The sequence below is a fragment of the Delphinapterus leucas genome, chromosome 9 (genome assembly GCF_059928025.1).
Source record: "Delphinapterus leucas isolate spDelLeu-1000000601 "Yukka" chromosome 9, BTC_Dleu_Yukka2, whole genome shotgun sequence".
Lineage (NCBI taxonomy): Eukaryota > Metazoa > Chordata > Mammalia > Artiodactyla > Monodontidae > Delphinapterus > Delphinapterus leucas.
Genome location: NC_143137.1, coordinates 15874240 through 15893860, shown reverse-complemented (window position 1 = coordinate 15893860; position 19621 = coordinate 15874240). Strand labels below are relative to the sequence as shown.

The following is a 19621-nucleotide window of genomic DNA, read 5'->3' as shown; positions in this document are numbered from 1 at the left end:
AGAAAGGGGAGTGTGAATAAGTCCATAAACCCCCAAGGACAAACTTTCCTGAGCAACCACAGTTGAGAAGCATCATCACCATATATTAAATGTAGAATGACTGAGTTGGCTGCTTTTACTTCTAATTCATATGTTGTTTTCCTCAAATCTTTAAAATGAGATAATGCTTTGATTCCCTCTTTGAGAGTTTCTTTGTTCTTCTGGGTCCCAAAAGACATGGCTGAATTTATTGGACTTATATTTATATCAAGTCACCTCCCCCAATTTGATATAAGAAGTTTCCTCACATAGATGTTTTATCACATAAGAGATGATAAGCAGAGTACTTGCCAGGAAATGTCATCTTGTAAAAACTCAAATCACAATTACCTCTGGCAATAGTGGACAGATAATGCCCCAGAAAAGATAAGAAGAGGTCATTGAAATCCACAGATAAGCTTCAAATCTCATTTCAGCCAAAAATTTCAAAAGCTTCCCCACTCCTAACTGACTCTCCTCAGAGTTGACAGTAAGCTGCAAAATATTACTGGCTTGAGATCCAGTCTCTTTTTTAATTTTTCAAACTTGTAAGCTATTTGTTTAGAAGTTTGTAAGAAAAAGAACATAAAACACCATTCTTTTATCATTAGTAGCCTCTAAAAGTCAGTTTAATTGACACTGTAGCTACATCTCCCATTGCAAACATATAGATCCACCACCTTACGGTTAAATTAGATTTTGTGCTAGTCTGGCCCGCATAATCTCATTTACATTAGAAAATATAATCTGCCATTGGCAGAAGGGGGAAATGCAGAGGCTCGGGGCATTGTTCCTCCTCCACCTCAAAGCATCCCTACCAAAGGGAACAGGAGTGAAGGATGGAGCGAGAAGGCTGGGGAGAAGCTGAAGGATACTGACGTTTACGGAGAAGGATGAAGAGGGTTGAGGAAGCTGACGCAGTGAAAGAATGGAGAGAGAAATTCCATACAGGATGCCCTGGTAGGTTTAGTGCCTGAGTTACGGGGGAAGCGGATCCTTGCTCACTGTCACCTCCAGATCTGAAAGTCCCTGCCCCACCCTGAGACTGTCCCTGGATTTCGGGACTTCCATCCAGTACACCCCACTACAGATCACAGGTTCAGGAATCAGAGCTCAGAAATGTGCCCCCTACTCCACTCCTGCCAGTTTTAACTATTTTCATCTTCTACACCTTCAGGCAGGTCCACACTTGGGGCCAGTTTGGGTTTTCGTTCATAAATCTCTGGTTCTCTACAACGCTCCCTTCTCTCTGTTGGCATCCCTGCCTGTGCCCTTGGACACTGGCCCTCATCTTCTCTGCCTTTACTGCACTTGACTACTGGCCCCCACAATGAAGAAGGAACCGAGAACCCTAATATCCAACACACCTGTCGTCTTAACTGCTTCTGGCCGACGTTCCCCAGTTACCTCATATATTTTCATGGTACAGACAAAGATCTAAAATAGTGACTGGAATGTAAAAAATGCCCAATAAATATGGAATATTGAGCAAGGTGAACTAACAGTTATATATATTTAAAGAAGCATATGGAAAATACGAACATTGAAAAGGAATTTGTATGTTGACTCAACTTAAGGTTTCAGAAGCACTGTCACCTCATCAATGACTCATTTTACCCTGACATTTACTACGCTGTGGGCCTTTCTTTGACGTCATACAATCACATAACAGCTAGAAGTGAAGGACGTGTCTTCCCAGATAACTCTGTCACCCTGGCATGAAGAATGAGGACAGTATTTGGTAATGCAGCCTCCAGGAAGAGACGTGTGCTGTCTTAAGAATTTTCTAGATGTTACTATACCATGTTGTATCACCATCATTCTGCTTTTTTCATTTTAGGTCAGCCTGGGACTAAAATGGTTAATAAACCAAGAGATCCTAACGTGGCATCAAGAGCAGAACTAGTTTATTCTGATTTCCTTTTCTAGTTCCATCTTCTTCAGCCCACAGAGCATCACTTGGGGTTCACATGTTACTACACTTCCCTTCATTTCTTTAATCATGACTTTCAGACACAAGATGAATCTATCCATCAAACCAAGGAGGATCAAGAAGCTGAAAACAGGCTGATCCCGTGATATCCATTAGGCACTTCCAACTTACAAGCTTCCCGGAGCTTCTCTTTGTCATAGTGGAATCCTTCATAGTCTTGTAAACTGATTTTGTTCACCCGGATCCTCAGACGGTCTGGGACAGACTGGGGACTGTAAAACAAGAACCGCATGGTCAGATATCAAGGAGAGAATGGAACTGGGAGTCATATGCACCTGGACGGACTAAAGGCAATATCATCTCTTCTTATGAAGAAGAAAGAGTTCACATTCAAACCAGAATCATGGGATCTTGATGAGAATACAGCAATTATCTGGAGAACACGTCTCTGCAAACCTCAAGTTTCTGGAATGGAGGTAAGAACATGGGAATAAGCAGAAAAAGCTTCTGGAGCCCACTCATTTTTTTTTTTTTTTACTAACTTATTAAAAACTCCAATAAGATTCTGTGTTAAGTTCCACAATAAATGAGATGCAGCTAATCTGAAGTGCTGAGAAGTGGTGTAGAGCTGGAAAGAACTGCTTTAGCAAATATGCCCATAACAGCTTGGCTCTCAGAAGACACAGGAAAACATAAAAATCAAACCAAGAATCCAGAAAGCACGGGGCTGAGAATGAAATGGCTCCACACACCTCGAACTCCCTGGGGGCACTTCTCAGTCAAAGCCAATTACAATAAATGTTGCCTGTGATGGTGCCACTGAAGACCCCAAAATGGAGGAAAAGTGTTAAAACACGTACAACATGCATTCTTTAGGAAGAGAAGGAAGTATTTAATTCATTTTAAAGGAATTCAAACTGGTTCAGGATAGATAGTGAACAATTAAAAGGGGGTCGTACCAAACTTTCTGAAGCGTCCTATTCACCCTCAGAAGGCTTTTACCTGGATTCCTTGGATGTTTTTAACTAATATTCTCAAAATAGTTTAATCATGGGCATTAGTCGAGGGAAATAATTTGATCTTCATCATCACCATTATGGAACAGTACATTTATTCAATATATTAATATAACACAATCCCCATTTGTCTTTATTGCTTCTCCTGTCTTATATTATGGGGTAGAAGTCCCCATTGACTGAAGCAGAAAGAATAGCATTAGTCCTCAATTCACTTCAGGAAAAGAAAGAAAGAAAAGAAGGGAAGGAAGGAAGGAAAAGAGAGAAAGGGAAAAAGAAAAAAGGAAGGAAAGACGAGAGAGGAGGAAGGGGCAGGAGAGAGAAGAAAGAGGAGAAGGATGGATGGAAGGACAGAGTGATACTTGAAAAATATTGGCAGGATACCTCTACCCCAACCTCAGACACACATGCACTCACACACACAATTTCACTGCAGCTCTGGAAGAGGGAGAAATAATTTTAATTTCATTCTCTTGTCTAAAAACTCATTTTAGGGCAAAGTGTAACAACTCCTTCCATACATACTCCAACTTAACAGGCACTGGTGAATAAAACTGACATGTGTAAGTTGGGATGGGAGATGTGGTTTAAAGCACATTTGTGAATGAGCAGAACAGACCTTTAATATCACACGTACCCACACCGCCATTTACAGGTAGGGAACCTGAGATTCAGAAAGGTAAAGTGATTTTAAGGTCACAGAGCTACTAAGTGACAGAGCTGGGAGCAGAGTCTTGGACTCTTCATTCATTCCTTTTATGCTCCTTCTATTATACGATGCCAAGAATCCCACAGATTGACAGCAAAGCCATAGAGCCTGGATTAGCAGAGTCGGACGATCCCTACGTGATGCTCAGACTCTTGGTCAATGAACAATCGACAGGGGGCTGGCTAAGTAAACTGTTGGTACAAACAGGAGAACGCAGGGCAAATATTACAAATGAGTGTCTACCTTTAAAAGAAAGTCTGAGTACAATATGTTGTTAAGTGAAAAAAAAAGTCATCGAAAATTACATATGGCATAATCTCCTTCATGGGAATTGTGGAATTTCGGAGTTTATAGAGAAGTGTCTGAAGAAAATGTTCAGTAAGCTGTTTGAGATGGTTACCTGTACATGGTGGGATTTGGGGATTATTTTACACTGAGTATCATCATTTTTAGAAAAGTAACGCAATTATTTTAAAGGTACATCAATAAGTAAATAAATGGTAACTCGGGGCAAGAGTAAAAGTAAGGATTATATCAGTGTTAGGTGTTAGATGTAAGTAGATAGGAAAGAATTACTAACAGAGTAACCACACACCGTTCACACCAAATGCGGATTTTGAAATTAAGAGGGGCCTGATCTTTTTTTTTTTTTTTTTGTCTGCACCACATGGCATGTGGGAATCTTAGTTCCCCGACCAGGGATCGAATCTGTGTCCCCTGCAGTGGAAGCGCGGAGTCCTAACCACTGGACCGCCAAGGAACTCCCAAGAGGTGCCCGATCTTTTTAATGTCAAGTTCACTCCAGTGAACCGCAAAGATTATAATTAGCAAACACTCTCCTGCAAGCGTAGCAGATAAGAGGGAAGCTGGAAACATAGAACGCGGTGGCCCATCATACTCTGTAACAGGAGAAGAGAGAGGGCAGAGGCTGAAAGAGCTCCGCCAAAACATTTTTTGAGGTAACAGCAGATCTAGTGGCAGTGAGCTCTGGTCCTCTCCAGTGAGCTGGAGTCCAGAGCTGGCTATGGCAGCAGCTGCCAAGTTGGAAGTGGGATTCAGAGAGTGACTGCAGACCGGTCCCCGCACCCCTCCTCCAGGGGGCTGCCCGTGGGCTAACCAGTGTGAACCACCTTTCTCAAAAGCCAACACTGTCTGCTGTCTGTCCACACACTTCTGCCTTCCAGGTTCTCATCTGAACCCACTGATTCCCACCACACACTACTGCCCCTGAACCACAGCCTCCCACCAATCTTATAGAACTTTCCAGGTCCCCTATGAATTCATATATTATCTCACTTCATCTCCAGAATGGAAAAGAGTGGAGACTCTCACTAACCAGCCAACACTCTGTTCCTTCCACTTTCTACACATTCACTCTTCTGCTCTCATCTCCCATCTTCTCCCAACAACCTGCAACACATCCCACTTTCCCACCAGTGGCAGCTTGCTTAAAACCAGCCTTCTGACTAGGGTACCTGGTATTTGGCCTGCTATCAAATGGTGGCCCAGATCAGGCCAATCAAGAAGGTTGAGGACATTCACCCAGAGGGTCCCTGATGGATAATCCCTTTGAATTACTCTGGACCCTGGTATAAAGAGTAGGTACAGGAGGCAGCTCAGCAAAGTGGTTAAGAGCTCAGACTCTAGGTCAGATGGACTGGATTGGACGTAAAGTTCTTCCAGTTACTGGTTAATCAGGAAACTGTGCTTCAGTTTCCCCACAGGAAAGGTGGGGATGATAACAGTATTCACCTCACGGGGATGTTATGAGAAGTAAGTGAGTCAACACAGGTGATGTGCTTAGAAAAATGTCTGGCACATTGTAAGTGCTCGATATTAGGTATTATCGGTATAATTATTATGCTGAAGCTTGTTCTTTCAGGTAAGGTCCTGCCTAATAAACACGAGCATCTGCTACTGTCAGGTATTGGAAGGAGATTAGGGCACATGCAGGAACTCCCTAGATACTTCTAACAAGCTGCTGGGCTTCCTCCGGGGGCAAACCGTCTAGCCTGGCTGGTGTCATGATTCTCCCGGATCTTCTCCCACTTGGTATTTTACAGGTCAAGTGATAACATGAAAACAGACAACTAGAACATGGGGGAGAAAAGTGCACAGAGATTAAATGAAAGCCAAGTAATTCGATTGTGTCCCTTGATGGCAAAATATATTAGTGTCCCATTAATGGCTGACCGGAGGTGAAGGATGACAAAGCTTTTCCTTGGACTCTGGGGAACAGCAGTGCCATTAGTTTTCTAAAATTAAATTTTGCCAAGAAAGTTAGCAGAGCATAGAAGAGACTAACAACCTGGTAAAAATGGATTTGCCTTTGTGCCAACTTCTACCCCAAGCTACTCTATACTAATTTAAGCTCTGTATCAGGGGTCTAAACCTGACTTCCATGGAACCCCTCAAGGTCCCTAAAAATAGGACTCAGCAATCAGTGAACATCCTTTAAAATCAGGACAATGGCCCCAACCTGTCGCCTTCTCATGAATTTCCTCTGAAACATCAAGAATACATTCCTTGTGTAGAGTGGAAGTTGATGGCTCTGAACTTAACTCCCAAATATCCTCATCATGACTTTCTCAAGAACCGTAATAAAAGCACCTCTCGCTGAAGTCACTAACAGGGGCCTCAAAATCTCCAGACTGTACCTTCTCTCTCCACCTATGCACACCTGTTACCCTGAGATGCTGGAGGGGGCGGGGGGTAGGTGCAGAGCCATCAGGACAACTCCCTGAACACAACTTAGATCTAATTCTCATGGTTCTCTGCTACCCTTTAGTTCCTGCCGATAGATTTTTTTATTTGACTCTTCAGAGGCTTTCAGTCCATTAGTGTCAAATTCCTTCCTCATGCCTCCAACCTTCTTCATTCTTTCAATCAATTTCTTTACTACACATTGTCTCTCACAGACTGATAAAAGACTCCTCTCATCCCAGTCTCCTATGTACAGGCACCCCCTCACGGATGGAAGGGATGAGTTGGGTGCTTTTGTTCCCACTTCCAGACAATTAACATCACGTAATCCCTTCTTCTCATTGGAAACACAAATCACCTGGCAGTAACACCACTTAACCTTAAGACAATACAGCACAGCCCATAAAGCAGAACGCAGAATCAGCAAAATCTTAGTTCCAATCTGAACTCTATCAATTAACACACATTTGACATTCAGCGCTCTAAAGTTACCTTCTCGAAACCATTTTCTGATCTGAAAACAGGACTGATAGGAATATAGTGAGAACTGAATGAGAAGATGCATGTAAGGCAGTTAGCACACTCCTGTAAATAGTAAGTTTTCAAGTATAATGTATTGTTATTTTGTTACTATTATTAGCATCTTGATGCTTCTTCAATTTCCACAGGCCTTTTTAAAAAAACTGAGCCCTGAATAGTAATATCACAGCAGAAGCCATAGTCATAGCTCTAAATAGGAGTTAGTAGATCTCAAACCTTAGCAGGATTTGAGTCTGCTGACATGGGTTGGGAGACAAGGTGCAGAGTTACATAGCCATCTATCATCCGTTGAATGAGAATGCAAGTGGGGACTGTGAATGTTTGCAAGATATTCTACTTAAAGATATTAAGGATACAAATCCTAATTCACATTACAGAGGACATCCTTAAAGCTGTATAATTAGTCTACATTTTGTACCTTGAAAAAGTCCTGTTTTAACATTTCTTAAATGGTTCAGTGTAAGACTCACCCCTAAACCACTATGTAGACTCATCGGTTTTTATGACAAACTGTAATTTAACTGGGCCTTTGTTACTCATATATAGAGTTTTCCTTTGCAAGGTAGAAAAGCATCACAAGTCTCTTGAGGCCTGATATAATAATAATAATAATGAGGAGGAGGAGGAAGAGGGGAAGAAGAAGAGGAGGAGGGAGGAGGGAGGAGGGAGGAGGGAGGAGGGAGGAGGGAGGAGGGGAGGAGGGGGAGGAGGGGGAGGAGGGAGGGGGAGGGAGGAGGAGGGGAGGGGGGAGGGGGAGGGAGGAGGGAGGGGGAGGGAGGAGGAGGGGAGGGGGGAGGGGGAGGGAGGAGGAGGGGAAGGAGGAGGAGGGGAGGGGGGAGGGGGGAGGGAGGAGGAGGGGAGGGGGGAGGGGGGAGGGAGGAGGAGGGGAGGGGGGAGGGGGGAGGGAGGAGGAGGGGAGGGGAGGGAGGAGGAGGGGAGGGGGGAGGAGGAGGGGAGGGGGGAGGGGGGAGGGAGGAGGAGGGGAGGGGAGGGAGGAGGAGGGAGAGGGGAGGGGGAGGAGGAGGGGAGGGGGAGGGAGGAGGGGGGAGGGAGGAGGGGGGAGGGAGGAGGGGGGAGGGAGGAGGGAGGAGAAGAAGAAGGAGGGGGAGGAGGGGGGAGGAGAAGGAGTAGTAGTAATAGTTGTAGATTTAATTTCTTTCAAGAAATGTAAATGTGAGATTGTATTCAGTCATAACCTAGATATAATAAAGGATGTTTCTAACCAATCTTTAATAGAATTCATTTGAATTGGTTCTTGTTTTGTGAATGGAGTTTTGATTAAAATATTAATTTCTAGTGTGAATTCTTGGGATGAAAGACTATTTCCTCATCCTCCTTGCAGCTCCAGCACCTAAAATAGAGTCTGGTCTGAGTTGTTTACAATAACAAATAAATGAGTGAAATGCAAAAAAAGTCAAATCCTTCTGGGACTCTCAGTGGCCCTGAGGCTTGAGCACAGTGTGGCATCAGACCATCCATGAGATGCTCACTAGAGGCTTTTCTCTTTGGGAGCCCCAGGCAACCCCTGCTTTGGCTGTCCACTTCTGTCCTTTGTCCATCTGGCTCTCTAGATCTGGAGGTAAATCCATGCTGCATTATGCTCTCTCACCCCCTTGCATCTTATCTCTAGTGGGATCTGCACAAATAAAGAGGGAAGAATTTACAAGAAAAGAGGATGTCCCTGCCCGAAAGGCACATAAACCATTTCAGGACTGCTTGTTCTTTAATTAAATAGTGGTGAACCAGAAACATTTACCACCAATCCTTTCATCAGCTATCAGGCTGGGCCTTATTAAAATATAACTATACTTAATGGCCTTCCCTTTAGCAACTTCCTAGAAATTACGTACTTATCCTGGGACATTTCCAAACTATGACTGGTAATAACTTATCCAAGAAGACATCCAAGTAGGCCCCTTTACATTGAGCAGTAAAACCAAATTGAATCAAGGCTTCTGAACAGAGATTAAAATGGACTTCTGACACCTGCTGAGTTCAGAGAGAACTCTAATAATACAGTTGTCTCCTGCCTGGAGTAGAGAACAATAAGTCAGGACTGTGAAATAAATTGTAAAAGGGTTTTTGAATTTGGAGCCAAGGATAAACCCAAATCGCGTCAGCAGCAGTCAATCACGACCTCCTACTGTCCGACATATGTTTCTGAGAAAGTACCTTTAAAGGTTGTTAATTCGTTTTTGATAGATGTTCACTAAGTTCTTGGCTCCTTAAGACGTCCATCTGTGAGGTGGCTAATATAATATGCCACAGCTTACAAATTATTTGAGACAGCTAGCCTGCCAGATCTCCAACAAGGTAATGGAATTAAAGCATTATAGGGTTGGGAGAGATCTCAGATGTCACCTAATTCAATATTTGCTATTCCGTCTGATGCCATATTCCCCTATTCCATCTGCAAATGGCTGGTCAGCCTCTGCCCCATCCTTGTCTACTTGTGAGGTACAGGATGGAAGTGCCCTATTCCTTGGTTAGATCGCTCTTAAGCATTTGTAAATTCTTCCTAAAGAATCTAAATGGCTCTCTCTCCGTGGTTTCTGTTTATTGACTTTTCTTCTACTATTTGGGTCGGAATTGGGTTTTAAGTCACTGAGGTAATCAGCCACAGGCACTAATGGCAAACATATGTAAACTTTAAGCACTAAAGCTAGACATATATCAGAGAAATGTTTGCTGCCTTCATGGCTAATAAATTAAAAATAGGCTACAAGTAGCAAACATCAAAAAACTTTGATGCCATTGGTTGAAACAAAACTTCACCTTTAAAGTTTCTTGAGATCTTCAAATACACATTGAAATGCAGATTTTCATGCTTCCATTGAAAGCGGAATACATTTCTGTGCTTCTGAAATTGTAATAAATGAATACATGATAGAGTGAAATTAGCATTATTAGGTTCCTGGCATTTAAAGGAGAAGCAAAGAGGACGAACTAGTAGTGGCTTTACTTGGTGGCATCACAAAGCGGCTGGACCAGTACAGCAGTTTCATCATTTCTGCTATAAGGGAAAAGAAAAAGGCCAATAGCCTTGACCAATATTTCAGATTCTCCTTACCACCCATTTGCTTTTGTGGCAGTGACTGCCACAGCTGCTGAGGGCTCGGTCATCCAACTCTGAGACCTTTATGTGGAACCCGCCCCACATACACTTAATGTTACAACTTCCGGGTACCAGAGACACAGGTTTACTTTTTAAGTTGTGGAAACTCAAACTCTCCTCTCCATAAGATCTCAGTCTCTTACTTTCTCCTTTGCCTTTATTCACGCATTTTAAATTTCCTTCCTAGTTTTCACCCTAATGCTCCCTACAGCAGCATTTCACACTGTGGTTAACTCTGCTCCTTGAAGCTCTTTTCTCTTGGATTTCAATCCAAAAAGCTCTCCTGGTTTCCGAACTAAATTTCCACCTGCTCCTCCTTTCTCCTCCTCTAAGTATCTTCCAAATATGGACGCTTCTCTACCCCCTCCACTAAAACCCTCATGGGCCAAGACCAAACTACTGTCATCTTGCACCTAAACTAACTGTGCCCCTGGCGCCCATGAACACCCTCATCACACTGCAGATGCAGCAGGCGGTGTGAAATGTAAACGTGATCACGACATGATGATTTTGTTACCTTCCCTTATACTCTGTACAAAATAAATAAGCTAAAAGGATATACTGTACAGCACAGGGAATACAGCCAATAATTTATAATAACTACAAATGGAGTATAATCTATAAAAATTCTGAATCACTATGTTGTACACCTGAAATGAATATAATATTGTAAATCTCAATTAAAAAAGAACTGAATGCCCAGCTATCTATATACATCTATCTTTACATCTCCCACAACGTGTATTAAATATGAGGCTTTCAACATCTGTAAGTTACTGCTTCCCATCTAGACTTGCTACTTCTGCAATGAGAAAAGTGGTTTTTCACGATAACTGACTACATTATTCGTTCCACCGAATCACGTGTTACACATACCGTTCACCATTGTTCAGAATGAGAACCACTCAACAGAACTTGGATCAAAGGAAAAATCAGCTCCCATTGCTAAAGCCAACAAACAGGGAATAACCTCAATGCTCGCGTGTCTTATCATTGCTGTGCTCTCCTCACGGATGGAGTTGATTCTCTGGCTTGCCTCTGCTTAATGTGAGTGGAGAATTTCTACCTGTGATTAGATACCATCTACAGTCTTATGAAAGTGGAATCTCCTTCCCTGATATTTGCTGAATTGGTAACTAGAGATGACAACTTTTCAGGAAAAAAAGAAGTCTTAGGAGTTTTACACCTTAAGTTCCCACTTATACTCTTTTTATACTACTTTATGCTTAAAAGTATAAAATTTGGAGTACATAAAGAGTATAAAAATGTCATGATGATGGGCTTCCCTGGTGGCGCAGTGGTTGAGAGTCCGCCTGCCGATGCAGGGGACATGGGTTTGTGCCCCGGTCCGGGAGGATCCCACATGCTGCGGAGCGGCTGGGCCCATGAGCCATGGCCGCTGAGCCTGCGCATCCGGAGCCTGTGCTCTGCAACCGGAGAGGCCACAACAGTGAGAGGCCTGCGTACCGCAAAAAAAAAAAAAAAAAAAAAAAATCATGATGAAAGGCAAGGAAAACAAATACCACAGGAAATAAAGAGGGATGGAAATCAGAGGAAGAGAGAATATGCATTTTTGTAGTAGAATTCTACAAAGTCAAATTGCTGAGATGAAGAACAGCTGGAATGGGAAACGTAGAGAACTCAAGCCCTGTCTTTCATCACACCCAGCCCAAAGCACTTCCACTTTATGAAGTAATTCCATGTAACGGAGGTTTCCCACATTAAAAATGACTAAAGATTCTACCATAAAACGCTAATATGAGCTACTCTGAGTACCGTAGCCTGCAATAGCATAGAGAATTATTTTGCTGTTCCATTAATCACTATCTCCAATGATAAGGAACCATTGGGCTTGAACCAATGAGACATAATAGGATAATATTACTCCCGAGCCATCTAAATGGTTTCAGATCTCATGTGCTCAGAAAGGAAAATATTTTTTACTTCAAGTTTCAATTTCAATATATCAAACAAAGGGAAAACCGTTTATGTATTTGCTACTTAAGTGGTAAAAATCTTCCCTTGGGTGTGCAGTCGTTAACTGTTGTAATATCCTGCTCTTATTTGCAACTGATAAAGAAATTGACTTTTCTTTGGTGGAAGAGAGCATGGAGCAAGTGATAGGACTTGAGTAGCTGAAAAAGTATCATTTCACAGAAGAAAAAACTTCTGGCCTTTCACATACGTCCTGAAAGACACTGAAAGTAGGCTTAAAACCTAACTTATTTGCTCATCCTCTAGTAACTAAGCACTTTCATGAATCAAGTGGAGGTATTTGAGTGGGTGTCTATATAACATTAAAACAACATTTTTACAAAAAAAAACCAAAAACCCTACCATACATACAATTTTTAGTATTTAACATTTATTTCACCTATAAACCTACAGAAAAAATCAAGAATTTAGAATTGTTTATAAGTAAAAATAACCAAACAAAGCAGTGGCCAAAAATGCATAAAGCAGTAATGCAGTGAAAATAAATATAACTGTCTATTGAGGTAGAGAAATGCTGTAACTCCAATTAGTTTGAGAAAGGATTGGATGCATGAATTACAAGATGTGTTCTTACTGAAAAGTTATCGTGCAAACTGTGTGGAAGGAGCTCTGCATCCCTAGGAAACAGGATCAGTAAGGAGAGGATTCCATGTTTTGTTTCATATAAAGAAAATAAAAACTAAGTGTTGGCCCGACAATAAATGGCATCACATAAGAAACATTTCCATAAATGGTTTCAGCCTTCCATAGGCTGATAGAAAGACTTATAAAAAGACTCATATATTTTCCTAAAAACTGGATATCAGAGAAATAACATTTGCAAAGTTGTTTTTTCTTAATAGGTAGTATTTCACTGCGTTATTTTTTTTTTTTTTTTTTTTTTTTGGTATGCGGGCCTCTCACTGTCGCGGCCTGTCCCGCTGCGGAGCAGAGGCTCCGGACGCGCAGGCTCAGCGGCCATGGCTCACGGGCCCAGCCGCTCCGTGGCATGTGGGATCCTCCCGGACTGGGGCACGAACCCGTGTCCCCCGCATCAGCAGGCGGACTCTCAACCACTGCGCCACCAGGGAAGCCCTGCGCTGTGTTTTGACTCACATTCCTCCCAGGTTGACAATGGCTTGCCAAGGCTTGGAATACTCAGTGGTGCTGCATTTAGCTCTGGAGAGAGACACGGTATCATTAACTCTCCTATCCATCAACCTACAGTTGGTGGAAAGCTAAGTCCCCCACTTGTAACACAGATGTGCCCCCATTACCCCATGTGTCCTTGTCAGAAATCCAAGAAAAAAGAATCAGAGAATCCTCTAAACCCGACTCTTCTTTCCAACTCAGCAAATTCAGCAAATTAGGGGGAAACTTTTCACCACCTTTCTCTAATTTCTGATCCAATGACTAAGGAATTTTAATTTTGGAACCATCTTTCTTGATAGTATAAGAATAGACAGACTAAAGACACACTGCTAGAACAGAACTTGTAAAAATCATAGAACAATTCTCTTACTACCACAATTACTCATCAACAAAAATAACTTTTGTAAGATTTGACAGTAAACTTGAGAAAAAAAGTTCCTTAGTATATACTTTTAGTGGTAGACAAATTACTTGGATGACGATGAAGAAACAAACACAAAATAACCAGCTGAAATATTAATTGGTTAATATTTTAGTGCTACCAATACTAAAAGGAAAATAGGAAAAGAGAGGAAAAAAGGTTTCTGTTGAAAATGTCATAACAGATTGTGAAAATAATTTGGAGTACTTCTGCTGGTCCCATTTGTTTCTATCCTCTCACTTATCACATTTAACTAGATCAAGTCTCTACCAAAGGCAGTATCCTAACATACTCATAAACCAAGAACCTTTCTTCAAGGAAACATGTAATTGTTTTACTTCGCCTATACATCAAAATACCACCAGACCAAAAGATTTATGTATGTCCCAACTAGAGGACATAAATCACTTCGAGAGCAGCAGAGCCTAAATGATTAATTAAGGAAAATAATTACAGTCTTCTGTAATATAAAGCTGAAAAGCTTTGTCTTTTTTGTTCCATTTGTAATTCTTCCAATGCCATGTTCATTTTACTCAAATATCTTAGCTACAACTTTTAGAACGTGCTACATTCTTTTCAGAGTTCCATTTTCTGACACAAAATGTGAGGATGAGTTCTGGGGATTAATTAAATCTAGCATCAAGTATTTTCTTTTTATGTCTTTTAAAATGTACTCTCTTTTCATTTCATATAAGTGTTTCAGGGTATTATGACAGAGGAGGGAAACTCAATTGCATCGGTATAATTCAACTGAAACTCTCCTATAAATGAAATGCACGTTGCGTTTCATTACCACCTCAGAAAAGCAATTTGAAATAAATACCCTCTTGGAACACTCAAAACAAACGTCTGGATTTCTCTGTTATTGATATGTTCTTCATACTCTATGGCAGAATATGGTATCAGTTATCACTGCAGTGCCGGAGTAAAAACTGAAATGTTTCTTTTTTTCTCTCTGAATGCAGCAATTCTATGACTAACATCGCAGTTGTATCAGTTTATCTAAGGATATTAATAACTGTTTTCTAAAAGTATTTAGTTTTATTCTGGGTGAAGAGTCCATTTGTAAGTAAATCTTTTATTCACAAAGACTAGCAAAATTACTCCTTTTCCTTGCCATTTATCATCTGTATTTTTATAGTTGTTTTATTATGATAATGTTTTAGGAATTCAGATCTGAACAAAAATTTAAAGTTCATACTGTAAACCACCTTATTTTACAGAAGATGAATTTTGGTTCATAGAGGTCACCAGTCTTATTGTACCCAGAGAGTTAATACTTAGAATCTACTATAAATAAAAGAGCAATGTCCTTTAGCCCCTTAGACAGTTTCATAAAAAAAGATTTTAAAGAATTAAACGATCAATACATGTATTGATAGTTGTGTGTATATACAACTCTATAGTTGTATATACAACTATGGAGTTTGTGTATACACAAAGTTCAACCTTCACACAGTTGGTGACAGAAAAAAACCCTAAAATTTATTCAAATTTATCTAGTATGATGCTGTTATGGGCTAGGTTGTGTGCCCCCAAAATTCATATGTTGCAGTCCTAACCCCCAGTGCTGCAGAAATGTGACTGTATTTGGAGATAACGTCTTTAAAGATGAACTAAGTTAAAATGAGGTCATATGGACACCAATCTGACTGGTTTCCTTATAAGAAGAGATTAGGAGACAGACAGGGACGAAAGACAACATGAAGACACAGGGAGAAGATGTCCATATCCAAGCCAAAGAGAGATGCCTCAGAAGAAACCAATCTTACCAACACCTCGATGTCAGCCTTCCAGCCTCCAGAGTGTGAGGAAATAAATTTATGTTGTTTAAGCCACTGTGTCTGCGGTAGTTTGTTATGGCATCCCTAGCAAAGTAATACAGATGCCTATTAAAATGATGCACTAAGAGAACTAACGCGCTTCATTTTACTCCTATAATTACCGTTGATAAAAAGATACATAATAGAGGAATGAGATGAATCTAATTTTTTACTTTCCAAAATTTTAACCTCACTTGGAAACCTCTTCCGGCTTGATATCACTGTTAGGATTATCAGACCCTATTGGACTAATGTTACCTCTAAAGTCAGGCTTTTTAAATTTTAATTTTCTAAAATTTACTTTGATTAAACAAACAAAACTCATGAATTTCCCTCCCCTCTCTGTCCTGCCCAACAGACTGCACCCCAAAATGCCCCGAAGCTCACTGGGCCCCATGCTCTGCAACAAGCCAACACCTGAGTGAGTATCGGCTTCACTTTTTTGGTGTTGTTTTTTCTTTTGAAGTGACCTTTCATTATACGAGAAGTGCTGACTCGCAGGACTGTTTCTACACCTACGCAGACATGAATAATGCATCTCTAAAACTAAATTTTAAAAGCAACGAGATGTAACTTTAAATGCCGAGGGAGTCCTAATACCCCTTTACATAACTGCACCAGATGCTCGAGCCGTGCTCACCTTCGCCAAGAGAACACAAGCGCCATCCAGCCCCTGAGGATGCGAGCAGGACCCTTCCCGAAGAGCCTCTTTTACAGACCCAACACCATTACTAACGAGCCCGAAAGACTCTCCCCCTTCTTTAGCTACACTAGAATTTATTTTTAACTGGGGTTTGTCATTCTGACATTTTTCGTATAATAACACAAACTTCAAACCTGTACTACCAGAGATTCAAGCATTTGAAACACTCAAATTGAATTCTAAAGTGTTAGTCATCTCTGAGGGGAGTTAGTCATCTCTTAAAAAGGGGAGAAGTTTACATAGTATGATTTGATTAAAACACATAAGTTACATATATATTGATAAACACACAGGAAAATGAACAGAGGTTATATCAACTGCAGAATTCAGTGCCTTAAATGCCATCTTCAAAGAGCCCTGGGTGTTACCTTTATGACTTTATAGCATATGATCTTAGGCAAGTTTCCCAATATTTCTTATTCTCAGTCTTCTCATCTATGGGATGGCAATGATAGCAATCGCTACCACATACAGTTATCAGGATGCTAAATGTGATCACAACTCAATCTCAGGCCCATATTACCTCTTTGGCTAAATGAAAAAATCTGCCTGGGTTCTTGCTGAGAGCAAGGCAAAAGTGTACCAAGGCGGTACAGGGCCTGGCCTGCCTGATCAGTACTAAGGATAAAGAATGACCTTGTACATCCCATGGCAAGTCTCAACTGCTAGATCCCTCAGGGGCAGATCTTCAGAGTCTAGGATCGTGCCCTGAATTTTAGCATGATAGAACTTCAGAGCTGATAGAAATCCCAGAGATCAACTGCATTTCTTTTTAATATTTGAAAAACTGAAATGCAGAAAGGTTACTATATGGTCAATGTCACACGGACAAAAGCAGGGCTCCCATAGACACTTAAAACAGAGGATGTCTTCATGGGGTTTGGGGGCCTACAGAATAAGGAGGAAGACACTGCAGTTGGAGACCTGGGTCTGCTCCTGCAGGCCCCTTGTCTTTAAGTCACTAAACGCCCCTGCCCCGGGTACCTGCACGGGAATAGAAGCACAGGCAGAGTGAGGAACTCTTGTGGGAAACTCACAGAGCGTAAGGAAGGGAAAAAACCAATGATACGAGGTGCAGCCTGGATTCAAGTTTGGAAATTGGTATGAGACGAATCTCAAGTAGCCCTTACTTTTCTTGGGAATTTTCAATTTGCTATATTGGTTTTATGGAACCAGCAGAGAGGGGTGGCATAGGAAGACAGGAAACAGGACAATTTGACATGATTAAAAGTCAAGGAACTGTGGGCAGTGGGAAGTGAAATCACCAGAAATTCATAAAACATGGGAGTGGGAGTGAGAGAAAGGAGGAAAAAGATGAGTAAAGCTTAGCAGTTTCCCCTGCTCAGAGGATCAGAGAGCAAACGGCTTTTTTCCCCAGAAAGCCTGAAGCTAACTCTTATGCTTTGCCATCTGACTCTGAGCTAGAATTGAAAGAAATATCATGTACTCAATCAGTGAGTTTAGCAATTCTCTCTGTTCTTTTAAAAATATAAACTTTATTTTTTGCTTTTGGTTTTATAGCTGCAGTCACTGGGGGAGAAAGAAGAATCTGTGCTTACCCACCTTACCCAGAACTTCTCTACTGAGCTTTAAAGCAGAGACATTTTTATAAATGGCTATAATTTTTTTTTTTGCTTTCTTCCCCTTTATAGAAGTAATGTGTGCTCATTGAAATCAATCTTGAAAATAAAGAAAGCCAATAAAATTTAGCTAAAATTTGTCTATAATCCTACTACTCAGAGATAATCATCCAGGGACACAAAAATAACAACAGAAGCATTAACAACAAGTGTATTCACAGTATTTGTGAATGCTTAGGCCCTTTTGGTACCCTCACAATTGGTCCAGAAATTATGACCCAAAAGTAATAATCCATGAATTAGAATCTGGACAGATTCCTGGCATGAAGCACTCTTCAGGTGTGAAGCACTCTTCTTCAGGCATGAAGCACTCTTCTGAAGGCTCAACTGGCCCAGGAGTCCTGATGAACCTGAGGTTCTAACAAAGCCACCAAGCTTAATTCATCTGGAGGCAAAACACATCTGGTGGGTCTTCTTAGCTACTTTAGAGGTAAACCCCATAGTTTACAAGGGCATGCATGTAAATTTCTGTGTTGGCAATGTTTTTCCTACTCCCTGGTAGAGTGCAGAGTGTGGGAGAGTGAAGTTCACTGAAAGAAGAATGGAAAAGAGAAAGGGTTTTGAAAAAAGCAGACCAAGTCTTATTTTCTAATTAAAGGGCCAGAACTGAATAAACAAAATAAATAGAACTTTTGTAGCATATTACACAAATTCAAAAAGATGTTAAAACAAAAGCTTTGATGTGACTAGTTGGAAAACAGAATTACCGAATTTTTAGAAAGCACTTCAAAGAAATTTCTAGTTTACTTCCTTGGCCAGAGGCATGCAAAGATTAAACCACCTATCACTAATTTATGTTTTTTTTTTAATCATGAAGATTAAAGATTCTTGGTTCTGTCTTGGTGGTTTCTCGGTAATAAAATCCTTAAATTCAACCCAAAAGAAAAAAAAAATAGACATATCAAAAATATTTCTCAAAAAAATATTTCTCTTAGTAAAACTCCCTTTCTTCATAGAACAAAGATCTTCACTTATTGGAAGCAAGTTTAGAATGCTGAATTAAAGATAACAATTTATACTTTTTTCATGGATCTGTGTCTGACTCTGCCTTCCCCAAGACAACAAACAAATCCACACAATTTGGCACTGGGAAACATCTTGTTTAGGTTTAAATTGTGACTGTTGTGCAAGATAGCCTATTACATTTAACATTTGTTGGTTGCAGTTCAAAAACACCCTGGTTTCTCTGCAGAGCTCTTCTGCTGAGTTTAGCTATCGCACTCTCTGAGTAACTGTAGCCGGTAAAAAGAGGATACAGTGTGAAAACTCTCTGCTTTAAAAGGCAGTAGAGAAGTTCTGGCTCTGGGTAAGGAGGATAAGCTCCCACCATTCTTTCTCCCCCGGTGAATGCAGCTATAAAACCTGGACAGGATGCCTAAAGCAGCTATTTGAGAACTCTGAAAAATAAATGATAGCAGCAGATGGGGGAAGAAGGCCAGAATTTAAAATACCGTCCAACTAACGCTGAGCTCTCTCCTCCTTTGACCTCTAATCAACCCTGGTCTGGACTCCAGGCAGCACAAAGCCTAAAATGGACAACAGGTGCAGAAAGAGAAAGCTCTGGGAAAGCCCTTGAACTCTGGCCTGAGGAAAGGGAAGGGACTCTGAATGGTCAGAGAAATTTGGGGAAATCTCCCTCTTATACCTCCTCCATTTTCTCGCAACCCAGCACTCAGGCAATTTTGCTGTGCTGGCAGCAGCAATGACAAAGTCCTTTTGGTGCTTAAAACTGTAAGGAGAGGGAGATAAACAGCAAGGTCCTACTGTACAGCACAGGGAACTATATTCAGTATCCTGGGATAAACCATAATGGAAAAGAATATGAAAAAGAATGTATGTATAGCTGAGTCACTTTGCTGTAGAGCAGAAATTAA

At 41.0% G+C, this 19621-nt stretch overlaps 1 protein-coding gene across 2 annotated transcripts in view; it reads right to left on the bottom strand.

Moving 5' to 3' along the window:
* Nucleotides 1-19621, bottom strand: part of DGKI (diacylglycerol kinase iota) — a 452138-nt gene that overhangs the window by 124387 nt on the left and 308130 nt on the right. For both annotated transcript variants that reach the window (XM_030759800.2, XM_022580220.3), the window contains one exon: nt 2123-2223. In XM_030759800.2, coding sequence (XP_030615660.2) covers nt 2123-2223 — 101 coding nt within the window. The remainder of the gene's footprint in view (nt 1-2122; nt 2224-19621) is intronic.